The 12,432-nt window shown below is 44.2% G+C and overlaps 1 protein-coding gene across 6 annotated transcripts in view; it reads left to right on the top strand.

Moving 5' to 3' along the window:
* The window catches only part of bbc (choline/ethanolaminephosphotransferase 1 bbc), an 88,861-nt gene that overhangs the window by 33,781 nt on the left and 42,648 nt on the right, over positions 1-12,432 (top strand). For 2 of the 6 annotated variants that reach the window (XM_068364699.1, XM_068364700.1), the window contains one exon: positions 11,344-11,475. The exons of the other annotated variants lie outside the window; for them this stretch is intronic. In XM_068364699.1, coding sequence (XP_068220800.1) covers positions 11,344-11,475 — 132 coding nt within the window. The remainder of the gene's footprint in view (positions 1-11,343; positions 11,476-12,432) is intronic. 6 annotated transcript variants of the gene reach the window in all.

Below are 12,432 nucleotides of genomic sequence, written 5' to 3'. Positions count from 1 at the left end.
ATTAGTACAATTAACTTAGTGCTTAGTTATTTTCAGGTATCTGTAAACCCTTTATCTTGGTGATTGCCACCATAAAACTGTTTAGCTAACATAAACAAAGTGAGCTTAGTTTTCTCGAAGGCTTTGCCACAGCTTGTTACATTTTTTACTATATTTCTGTTCCTGATATTTGTTTATTTTCCAATCTGTCAACCCATTTCAGATGCTGATAGACTCGCTAAGTAATCATCAAACTGAAATTAAATGATAAATCTGTAAGGAATATAAAACAAGCACAAGTAGAATGTCACTACAGGGGGTCCTTTGCTTACAAACATTTGGAGATATAAAACGGATTTTGAGCGAAGCGAAAAATCTATTTTTGGGTGAGATAGCCATGGCGTCCTGATGGAAGGTTCCTGTTTGGTAGCTTCCTTGGGTATAAGACTACTAAGATATTCCCAGAGAATTTAACCACAGGTTATCACAGAATTCTAACTTCTGGAGCGAGTATCTCAAAGGTTTCCCTTTAAGACATCGTAATACAACAGGGGACACGCATGTCTGGTCGTGCCACATAGCTATCTCCACCCCGAACAGAGTTAACGCTTCGGTGTGTAAGGGCTGAGAATAGCTGGGAGCCGTTCCACAGCTAATCTCACTCGTGGCTACTACTGATACTCGAGACGTAAACAAACGGACGCCATTGCTCTAATGACGTCACGCGCGTCTTTATCCTGGCGCCAGTTGCTGCCCATCACCATGATACAATTGTGTAGGGTGGGAGCAAACTGAACGAAGTAGTAGGGAGGGTCCATCAGGACGCCATGGCTATCTCACCCAAAAATAGATTTTTCGCTTCGCTCAAAATCCGTTTTTTGGGCTCAAGCCATGGCGTCCTGATGGAAGAGTACCAGAGAATCAATGTATCGTGGTAGATTTTCCCCCAGAGTTAAGTGCCTAGGCATTGACAAAACAGCAAAGTAATCTTAGGTAAGAACCATAGGAACGAAATATCCTGCCCCCCATTGGTAGGAAGTTCCCATGGGCTATGCCGACGTCAAAGTGGTATTGAAGGGCTATTCATCTTGACAGAAGAACTTTTAAGAGCTTAGAGATGAAGCAGAATGTTTGATATTTGTATAGGAACATTCTGAAGTAGGCCAGTGGTGGTTGGGCACTGTGTGTAGAGTTCATCTCCTGATTATCAGAAGTAAGTATTCGTGTAGGAACCTTACTGAGGCAAGGTGAATATAATTTAGGAATAGACATCTTAAATTCTTCATGACCATAAGAAAGGAGGAATAAATAAAACTATGACAGTATGTATTTCATAGTAAGTAGGAGCTGAAAGAGACGCATAAGTAATAAAATAGAAATTTTATTTCACAATGCAGAAATTAAATAATTTACAGCAAAAGTAAAGTTCATTTACAGTAATAATAATGTACATAGAAATAAAGGCTTGCTCTTGAATCTGAAAGGGAATTTCAGGATTAGTAGGTACTCGTTCTCGAGGAACGCAAGTCTTTAAATAACACATCATGCTCAAGGCATGCGGCACTTGTGTAACACTATGACATTTCACCTGGGATAAGAACAGTTATAAAAGCACTAAGTGTTTTTAGACATCACTATGAATCACTCGAGGGTCAACATAGGCACCCGAAGAGTTAGAGTCCCAAGTAACTCACTGTTCTACGCAGAGTTAGGTGCAGGTTTCATAACACTACCTGCGGCTACCACAAAATGTTTGATTTCGTGCACTTGTTTCGCATAATGTTTAAAGAAAACTCGCGAGGACTTCCAGCCCGTAAAGTTTTTAAGGCTCTCAAAGTCCATGCTCTGAAAGAAGTTCAGAGAAGATGCCACTTTTCTAGGATCATGACCAGCGGGTGTACTGTTCGGATCCGCTCTGCGAATGAAGTAGGTGATTTTCGCTCTTAATTGTTTCAGTGACAGGTCGCTGCCCGATGTTTCTCCTTTGAAGAGTTGGCCTCCACCAAAGTTTGAAGTTCTGCGAAGATAGACCTTGAGGCTCTCTACTGGACATAGAGAGACATCCTCCTTCAGGGGGCATATTCTCCAAGGGCCCCATCTTTTGGTGGGTAATTCATTTTTGGCGAGAAACGTCGGATCAGGGGAGAGGGTCACTTCTCCTGAATCAGCAAACAGGATGTGTCCCTCTTCTCTTGATAATGCCACTATTTCGCTGACTCGAGCTCCCGAGGCGAGAGCAAATAAAAATATAACTTTCTGAGTCAGATCCTTGAGGGGGCATGAATCATTGTCCAAGTTGGAGGCGAAATGGAGCACCTTGTCTAGTGACCAGGAGATCGGTTTCGGAGGGGGTGCTGGGCGTAGGCGAGCACATGCTTTCGGCAGTTTGTTAAAGATGTCGTTGGACAGATCAATTTGGAAAGCATATAGAATTGGTCTAGTCAAAGCCGATTTGCAGGTTGAAATCGTATTGGCTGCTAATCCTTGTCCATGAAGGTGAATGAAGAAGGACATACAGAAATCAATGGTGATTTCTTTAGGATTTTTTGCTTTAACAAAGGAGACCCATTTCCTCCAGGATGATTCATATTGCCGTCTCGTGGATTCGGTCTTGTATTCCTCTAGGAAGTCTAGACTTTTCTTCGAGATCCCAAACCTCTTCTTTGCGGCAAGGGAGAGAAAATCATGAGATGAAGGTCCTTGATTTTCGATGATGAAGCGAAGACAGTCGACTTCTGTACTTGTTGAGAGAGAACTGGGCCCGGGAGAGGGATCAGCTTGGGCTGCAGCTCCAGGACCAGGGGGGTACCAGTTGCTCCGGGGCCACTTGGGAGCCACTAGGGCCGCTGTCCCTTTGAAGGTTCTCAGTTTGGAGAGGACTTTCAACAGAAGGTTGGTGGGAGGGAACAGGTATATCTTCGACCATCTGTTCCAGTCCAGTGACATGGCGTCCACCGCATCTGCTTTGGGGTCCTCGTACGGGGCTACGTACAGAGGAAGTTGATTGTTGTCGCTCGTTGCAAAGAGATCTATCTGAAGTTCTGGGACTTGATGAGAGATGAAGGAGAATGATCTTGCGTCTAGAGACCATTCCGACTCTATCGGGTTTGTCCGAGATAGAGCATCCGCTGTCACGTTGCGGAATCCTTGTAGGTGAACTGCAGACAGGTGCCACTTCTTCTTCTCCGCCAGACGGAAGATTGGGAGAAGCACCTGATTTATCTGGGGCGATCTTGAGCCCTGGCGATTGAGACAACGAACTACCACCAAGTTGTCTAGGGTTAGACGGATGTGGATCGAGGGCGGCGGGGATAGCTTCTTCAGAGTAAGAAGGACCGCCATGGCCTCCAAGATGTTTATGTGGAACGTCTTGAATAGTGGAGACCAGGTCCCTTGAGCTTGTTTCAGGTGGGAGTGACCTCCCCAGCCCTCCAGTGAGGCATCCGTGTGGATGTTGAGTGATGGAGGAGGGTGTTGGAGAGGAATGGACCTTTTCAGGGCCATTGCTTCCGACCACGGCTTTAGGAGGCGTCGAAGTCTGTTTGGAAGCCGTCTCTTGAGGTCTCTTCGAGCGATGGATGCCGATCGTCTCCAGACTCCCGCGGCATCCTTTAGCTGTGCACGAAGCACTGGGTTTGTCACTGAGGCGAATTGTAGAGAGCCTAGAACTCGTTCCTGCTGTCGTCTTGAAATGCGTTTGGATTTCAGTAGTCGCTTGACAGACCCTGCTATTTCCTTCCTTTTCTTCTGGGGAATGGAAAGGCGGTGTGACTGAAGATTCCAGTGGATTCCCAGCCACTGAAACTTCTGAGCCGGAGAGAGGCGAGATTTCTTCTCGTTGATCTTGAATCCCAGGTGTTCTAGGTACTGGGTAACTTCGTCGCAAGACTTTGTACACTCTTCGGGCGATGGAGCCCAGACTAGCCAGTCGTCGAGGTAGGCCATCACCTGGACGTTTCTTAGGCGGAGCTGTTGTACTATGGCATCCGCCAGCTTTGTGAAGATCCGAGGGGCCACATTGAGGCCGAATGGCATGGCCCGGAAGGCGTAGCTTTTCCTTTGGAGTCGAAATCCTAGGTAGGAGGAAGCGTGATGGTTCATTGGAATGTGCCAATAGGCATCCGCCAGGTCTATAGAGACCGTGTAGGAACCTTGAGGCAGAAGGGTCCTTATTTGTTGAAGCGTCAGCATCTTGAATTTGTTGTTCTCTATGAACTTGTTGAGGGGGGATAAGTCCAGAATGACTCTGAGCTTGTCTGAGTCCTTCTTGGGAACGCAAAACAGTCTCCCTTGGAACCTGGTGGACTTTACCTTCCTTATCACCTTCTTGTTCAAGAGGTCTAGAACATATTCTTCCAGAATGGGGGTCGATTGTTGGAAGAACCGCTGGAAGATTGGGGGTGGTTGCACCCAACTCCAGCCTAGACCGTTCTTGATGATGCTGTGTGCCCAAGGATCGAAGGTCCAACAATCCTGGAATTGGCGGAGTCTTCCTCCCACCGGAAGCACTTCATTGCTTCTGGTGTCCCGAGGACTTGTTGCCTCGGCCGCTAGCTCCCTTTCCTCCTCTACCTCTGGAGGGACGACGAGAGGCGTCTCTGCTTGCACCCCTGGACGAGCCTCTACCTCTGGCATGAAAGGTAGTGGATGGCTGCTCAAAGGCAGGGGTGAAGACCGGTGACTGTGACAACACCGGTTGGGGGACCAATTGAAAGGTCTGTTGTGGTTGGGCAACCACTTGGGAGGTAGCGGGTCCCGGAAACTGACGTCTTTGTTGACGTTGCTGGGGTTTCGGCTTCTGAGGTTTCCTCTTAGGCTGAGGTCCATCGTCCTGAGAGGTTTTCCTTTTTCTGGACATGCCCCACTTGTGGAGAAGGTTCCTATTCTCCGTGGCGGCTCTGTCCGTTATTTCCTTGACAAGGTCAGAAGGAAACAGGTGCTTTCCCCAGATGTTGGAGGAAATCAGCCTCCGGGGTTCGTGTTTCACGGTGGCACCGACAAACACAAATTCACGACAGGCTCTACGAGCCTTTATGAAATGGTACAAGTCCTTCATTACCGTGAGTAAGTGGGATTTGGCCAGTACCATGTAGTGATCGGGTACTGCTGTGTCACAGGCCATAACTTCAAGTTGGACTTGATGAGAAAGAGACGCTGCAAGCCTCTCCTTCGTGTCTTGTTCCCGGCGAAGGAGGTGATCATTGAGCTTAGGGAGGTCTTCATTAAACTGACGTCCGGCGACGTCAGGATCGAGCCTACCCACAACGAAAGTATGTTGGACATCTTTCCATTGTCTAGTGTCAGGGGGTGTCACGATGGAGAAGGGTCTGCACTCCTCCAGTGCAGGGCAGGGTTTTCCTTCTTCCGCCGCTTTAAGGCATGCAGCCAAGGCCTTTTCCAAAAATGGAAGAATCGCAGTGTCAGGTGCGACATATGTAGGATGCTTCTTGCTCAAGGCAGGAAGCTTAGAGCAGGTAAAGCCCCTGCTCTTAAATGCGGAGGCTAGCATAGCCTGGGCCTTTGCGAGATCGAACACTATCTCTTCTTTAGGTTCGGTCTCCTCCTTCGAGGCAGGTTCGGAACGAAGCCGGACGTAACAGTCCGGGTAGGCCTCGAAGCTTGGGAAGAATTCCACATCTTCCAACGGGACCGTGCCGATTTTGTCACTAACAAAGATCCTGCCGGTCGCAATAACCATATGCTCTGCATACCTCCACGGGTTGGCATGAGAGCAAGCTGGGAGATCCTTGACCGAGATCTTCTTCGGTTCTCTGGATCCAATCATAGACCTGATGGACTCCTGGTTCTCCTTCAGTCTGTCGTCCATGACAGCTCTAATCAGTCGGATCAGTTCTTGGGTAGAAGAGGAAGGATCCGGGGTCGAGGAGGTAGACGGGATGGACACATCCGTCGGTGTAGGAGTAGGCGGAGGGATGGACGAGGGAGTAGCTCCAATCTCCGACTCGGTGTATTCCACCTTGTCTTCGTCCTCTTCGGCTCCTTGAGCCATAAGCGTCTTCTCCGTGTCTTCCGAGACGTCAGAGATCTGTTCATCATCCTCGGAATCTAAACGACACTCGTGCATGGACTGAGCCATGACCACATCAGGTTCCACCGTAATTTGGACAGTGGGGATTGCTTCCTTTGGAACCACTGAGTCAGGGGAGGCCTTAGGGAACAACAGGGACCTCAGTTCTTCGGTGGCCAGGTACGGTCCAGTAGCATTTCTCTGAAAACCACGCACCCACTTGCGCAGTTTCTCACGAGCAATGTCTCTAACCTCCGCTGAGGGAGGGTTATGGAAGGCCTCAACTAGGTAGGCCTGGCAGACCGTACATTCCAGTTGATTCCAGAACTTCCAATCCCCTTTCTTGTCTGAGCAAGGGGCGTGAGTCCTGCACGCCGTATGTCCGTAAAACTGGGAGCGTTTCACAGCACAGTATGCGAAATCGCACTTCATCTGCTCCTCCTGTGGAAGAAAGAGAAAATGAGTATGGGGGAGTCATAGGAATGGCTCTTAAATTAAGTTAATATTAATCATTAATTTTAACTTAAAGAAGGTGTGATGCATAGAGAATGAAACAGTAAAGGAGAACACGCTCCATGCATCTCGCCCGGCTGGTTACCATAGGCTTGGTCCTGGGATAATCCAAATGACCGAGATCATTGGATATAGTTTCCTAGGATTCCCATTATATTGGAACTCCATGGAAAGCCAAGGACAAGGTTGGGATCGAATTCATTCGGTTCCCAGATAAGAGCCAGAAGGTCTCATTAAGGGAAACTGCTTCTGGCAACCAGCCGTGCTAAGATGCACATAGCATGCTGGAAATAGAAGAATGCAAAGAGACAGCATGATCACTAATAGAGCAGTACTAGGTACTGATCTTAGAAGCAAAGCAGCTTATCTATTTGCAAGGTAGGGCTATCTTAGTCTTATGATAGCTACAGAGAGGGGGTGCAAGTATTCTTGACGCCTCCGGGGCATCCGGCAAGCCGCCGGCACGCCGGAGCTCGCTCCAGCATAGATTCTGGCACTAGAACAGACAATTTTCAAAGTCAGTTAGATACCAGGATGGCGGCCGCCGGCACAACGGCGGCACGCCGGCAGGGAGCGGCGGCTCCGGCAGCCGGAGGATGCCGGATTGGTGACTGGGGTAAGGATGGTACAGGTAGTATCGGGTTGCCGGCAGTATATGCCGGCACTCCGGAGATCGACCGGCAAGCGGACGATTAGATAGGAGTAGGAGAGCTGCCGGTAGTAGCCGGCGGCAGCCGGCAGTCCCTCGGTACACGGGGGGCTGGCGGCAAGGGTAGGGAAGTCACCAAGAGGGAGGCAGGTATTGCCGGCAGAAGAGGCGGCAAGAGACCGGCACCCGGATAGATAGAGAGACAGGGGGAGGGGGGGAAGGATGCAGGAAGTACCTTCAGGGTTCCAGACATCCCTCCCCCTCCCTGAGGGGGTGTACCCATGATAGAGACAGGCTCTATCATCCATAAGCAGGGGTCACTAGGGACCGGGAGCAGGTAGCCCAAGGGAGGACTAGGGAACACCCAAGAGGGGGGGGGGGGGAGACTCCCCTATGCAGAGCTACACTAGTAACTAACCTTATAGGACACTATGAAGGTATATGTACCAGAGCGGACTGCACAAGGAAGCTCGGGTAGCCCTACTCTTCCACCCTAAGGAGGAGTTGTAGGACAGGGGACAGATGAGTATAAACTAACCTAAGCATAGGCTAGGCTATACAAGAGATAGGTGGGGAGGGAGAAGAGAGGGGTCTTCCCAGGAAGGGTTTCTGTACCAGAGCGGCCACAAAGGGAAGGGAGGACACTCCCTAACCTAAGATTAGGCTGATCGGCTAAAACGGTGCAAGAGTACAGTTTCAGCATGGAACAGAGAAACCTTCCTAACCCGACCTAGATCAGGGCTAAAAGTCCTGAACTAGGCAAGGAAGAAGACGTATCGCTATCGCAGGAAAGTCGTAGACTATCCTAGCCATAGAGGTAGGCTAGCCTAACCTCACTCTCAGACGCAATCCTAAAGGGGGTTCATTCCTTTAGGGAGGACTGAGAGGCGATATAATACTCTATTAGACAATAAATCCCTTTACTCAGAAAAGGGATCAAGGCTAATTAGAGGGAGTGCCAAGGCAGGGGATGAAGGAAGCATATAGGGGTCCTAAGGTTAGGTTAGGCTAGTAAGAATCACTGACTAGCCTATCCCCTATATGGTCCCTGAAGGCGAAAACATTTGCATCACTAGTCAAAAGTATTGTAAAATAATAATGCCACTATCTTCATAACTTAGTCTAGGATCACTGATAAATCATGCATGAACACTTGTATATAGGCTCCTGGCCTGGGGGCTATAGTAGCCTACTGGTATGAGGTCAATCGATGACCGATAAAAAGCGTCTAAACACGATATAAAAGTTCCTAGCTATGAAGACTAAATAAACTAATGTATTCGATTAGTATATAAGGCCGGAAGCGTTGTTGTGGCTAACTAAATAGAACATGCAAAACAACAACGACGCCATAAAATGGCGGGTCCGGTAGAGGCACAGCTCTGCCACAAAACATCAATTATTTCGCGAAATAATATTTACTTTACGGCCAGAGCTTAATTAAACAATACTGGAACCTTGTACTCAACTTTCCAGAAGAAGGCGAGGCTGAAGGTAACGACATAGCGAAGATGCAAAGCGATAAAGTTCACACAAGGGAAAATCCGTCTCAGTAGGGCAGCTACTAAACAAAGGATAAAGACGCGCGTGACGTCATTAGAGCAATGGCGTCCGTTTGTTTACGTCTCGAGTATCAGTAGTAGCCACGAGTGAGATTAGCTGTGGAACGGCTCCCAGCTATTCTCAGCCCTTACACACCGAAGCGTTAACTCTGTTCGGGGTGGAGATAGCTATGTGGCACGACCAGACATGCGTGTCCCCTGTTGTATTACGATGTCTTAAAGGGAAACCTTTGAGATACTCGCTCCAGAAGTTAGAATTCTGTGATAACCTGTGGTTAAATTCTCTGGGAATATCTTAGTAGTCTTATACCCAAGGAAGCTACCAAACAGGAACCTTCCATCAGGACGCCATGGCTTGAGCCCAAAAACATAAATACAACTGAAAATAATAAAGATAAGATAAATAAATACTGTAGTAAAACAATATTGTATCATTTAATAAAGTAAGCAAAATAATATTTGTAATAACCTGATATTTAATCATATGAAACCTGACTATTTGTTGACTTTTGTTGCTTGAAATCATTGGCTTCGGATTCAGATTAAGCCTACCCTAGGACAAAATCTAAGGAAATTCGACTTATAAACAAACTTACTAACAGCTTCTTGGAACCTATTAAGTTTTGTAAGTTGAGGACTTGCAATGAATTCACCCGTAATTCCCTTTTCTCCTGCAATGCTTAAATCCTTGGATTAATTGATGTGAAAATATGAATATTTACTTTCTGTGAGGTTGTTATACTGATGTTTATTCTGTGAAATGTTGTACAGCTATATAGAAAAGGTTCAGTAGTTTTTAGTCAAGATGCACTATATTTCTGCATGCCTTTTTATGGACGTGAAATATATTTGGAAAAAAGTAAAGGTAAAGAAAAGTATTTTATATAATCTGAAATTTACTGGAAAAAATTATTTTTTATACAGCATTTTACATAATGCTATGTAAAATCCCTATCCTGAAGAAAGGAAAAAATAGAAATCATGTATATAAGGATAAGCAGTGTAGTATCCTGAAAGCACTACAGTACTTTAATACAATGAAAATAAATAGATACATTAATATAATGATTCACTTGAATGAAATGAACGGTGATACATTATGCACAATGGATAATAGAAAGTTTAAAAGGACAAATCGTGTGAGTTAAACATCCCAAGATTTTAACTTTCAATGGGTTATAAAAGGTGTGGTCATGCCCAGTGAAGGATGCAATATCTCAGATGGTACAAGTTGATGTAATTCATCCATTGCACACAAGAAAGGCCATAAAAGATTAGTAGTAATGATTTTAAGGACTTTTTTTTTATGATTACAACAGTATTTCTTAACAATTATCTTGTCATGTTCTTGATTCTGCAGTTTGTAATGATAGTTAAATAGTTCCAAGTTCAACCTCTAAACTTAGCTTTTGCTTCAGCAACATATTATTAATATTGCAGTTGTTGATGTTATTGTTATTACTATTACAAGTCAGAGGGACATAATTACCAGTACTATCACAAGTCCTTATTTATGGCCTTCATGATTAGGTCACCTTAGTTTGCAGAATGCTGAATGTAATCTCAATTTGTAGATTGATGATCTGATAGACTGAGATCCACTTCTACTCTAAAGTACAGAAAATTTCAAAGTTTTTGACAACTTGTGCCATTTTCATGACCTTGAGATCATTGAGCATTGTCCCTGTCATAATTAACCGTTTTACCCCCAGGCTATTTGAAACTTTCCAACCCTTAACCCCCAGGGGCTATTTTTTTTTTTTCAAGCACATTTTGCAGTATATTTTTTTTAAATTGCTCTAACAGCCTTAATTTTCGTCATAGAGAGGTCAGGTTGGTCTCATTCTCTTGGAAAATGCCTGAAGTTTCTCAATAAATTATCAAAAATATGCAAAATAAATTGTAAATAGCAGTTTTTAGCAAGGACGTACCGGTACGTCCATGGGGGGTTAAAGGGATGTGTTTTGTGAAATGTACAAGTACGTCCTTTTGGGGGTAAAAGGGTTAATTCCATCAATCGATTAGGGAACTGGGAAGTATCATCGGCCAAATTTCATGAAGATCTGAGTAAAAGCTGTTTTTTAAAAGATAATTTATAAGAATATGAACATCACTTTGGGCACTGGGAACCCAAACATGCTATGCGGAATTAATCGTATTGCGCAGTTTAATGACTATAGTCCATTTCTTTTAGCGAGGCATATTTGCACCGACTCGCAGCGGTGCTCTTTTAGCTCGGAAAAGTTTCCTGATCGCTGATTGGCTGGACAAGATAATTCTAACCAATCAGCGATCAGGAAACTTTTCCGAGCTAAAAGGGCACCGCTGCGAGTCAGTGCAAATCTGTCTTGCTAAAAGAAATGGACTACTGTATAGTTCATTTGGTATAATCTCAAGCTTTGGAATTCTCTTGATTTTATTCCCAGACCTGGAATTTTCCATCTCATAAGTACTGTAGTAGGAATATTAAAGCTAACCCTTTCTCTCTTGCCTTGACTCTTTCCTCAGTAGGTTTATGAAATTTGCATTTGATAAATAATAACTGCAGGTTTTAGTTAATAAGTTTTATTGTGTAAACATTTTTTAACTTCTAAGGTATCTTTGTTTGTCAGATTCCAGGGACAGATCTTGAATTTTTAGTGTTATATGTCACAGCTGGCATGATACAGGTGATTTGTCAGTTAAAAACCTGCTCTTATATCATCCTCTTTGGTGGGGCTGGAAAAAATGGTTCATCAATTGCTGTAAGTTAATTTTCAGGCACTTATAAATTTATTGTACAGTATATGGTGTGATTTGTCTCCGGGCTTCATGTGAAATGTCCACTAGTTTTACTGTTGTGCCATATAGGATGAGCTTGGGTCACTTATTTCAAAGTGATTGTACAGTCACACTAAGTGGAATAGCAATGTTGGGAAATGTTTGCAGAATTGATCTTGTATTGTATATATGTAACATTTAACAATTAATTCACATAAAGGTTTCCCGTTAAGGAAAAAGACACATCACATTTACTTCGATCAGTTACAATGCGCCAATGGATTCTTATAAACCATTTATGCCAATTGTGGCAGAAACAAAACTTTTGACTCAATTGTAAACAAGTAATTAGTTGGTTGATAAGATCATCTTACTAGATAGAACTCTCCCTGTAATATGTTGCAGTATGAACTGTGTGGTTAAAAGCTTAGAAATAAACTATTTTCAAAGGTTTCTAAACGACCAAAACAAGGTTTTTTTAACTGAAAATCATATGATGAGAATTTGAAATGCCTGTAGTTTACATGCTAAATAAGAAAGGTCGTTGAATATAAACAGGTAGACCTACTGTTACTGGTGGTTTTTGTTTTTGTTTTGTTAGCAAACAATAACTTTTGCTGAAAAAAGGAAACAATGATAAAAAAACAATCTAATGGTGAAAAAGGTTTACATTGACAACTTATAATGGTTAACTTATTCACAATAATGTCTGTACTTTCACATATATAAATCTTGAAATATATTGTAATAAGGGTAAATGTTAGGGAAAGAGTATAGATCTGGTGCAAAAAACTGCTTTAAATAGAAATAATCAATAAAAATCAGATATTAACATCTAAATTATACAAATACATTATTCTTGACACTTGTTTCCTAGATTGATCGGGTATGGTGTTCATTATATAAAATCAGTATGGTAAGTGGCTGTTAGGACAAAATGC

This window comes from Palaemon carinicauda, chromosome 41 (genome assembly GCF_036898095.1).
Source record: "Palaemon carinicauda isolate YSFRI2023 chromosome 41, ASM3689809v2, whole genome shotgun sequence".
Taxonomy (NCBI): domain Eukaryota; kingdom Metazoa; phylum Arthropoda; class Malacostraca; order Decapoda; family Palaemonidae; genus Palaemon; species Palaemon carinicauda.
Note: the sequence above shows the minus strand (reverse complement) of the source record. Positions and strands in the feature narration are given on the sequence as shown.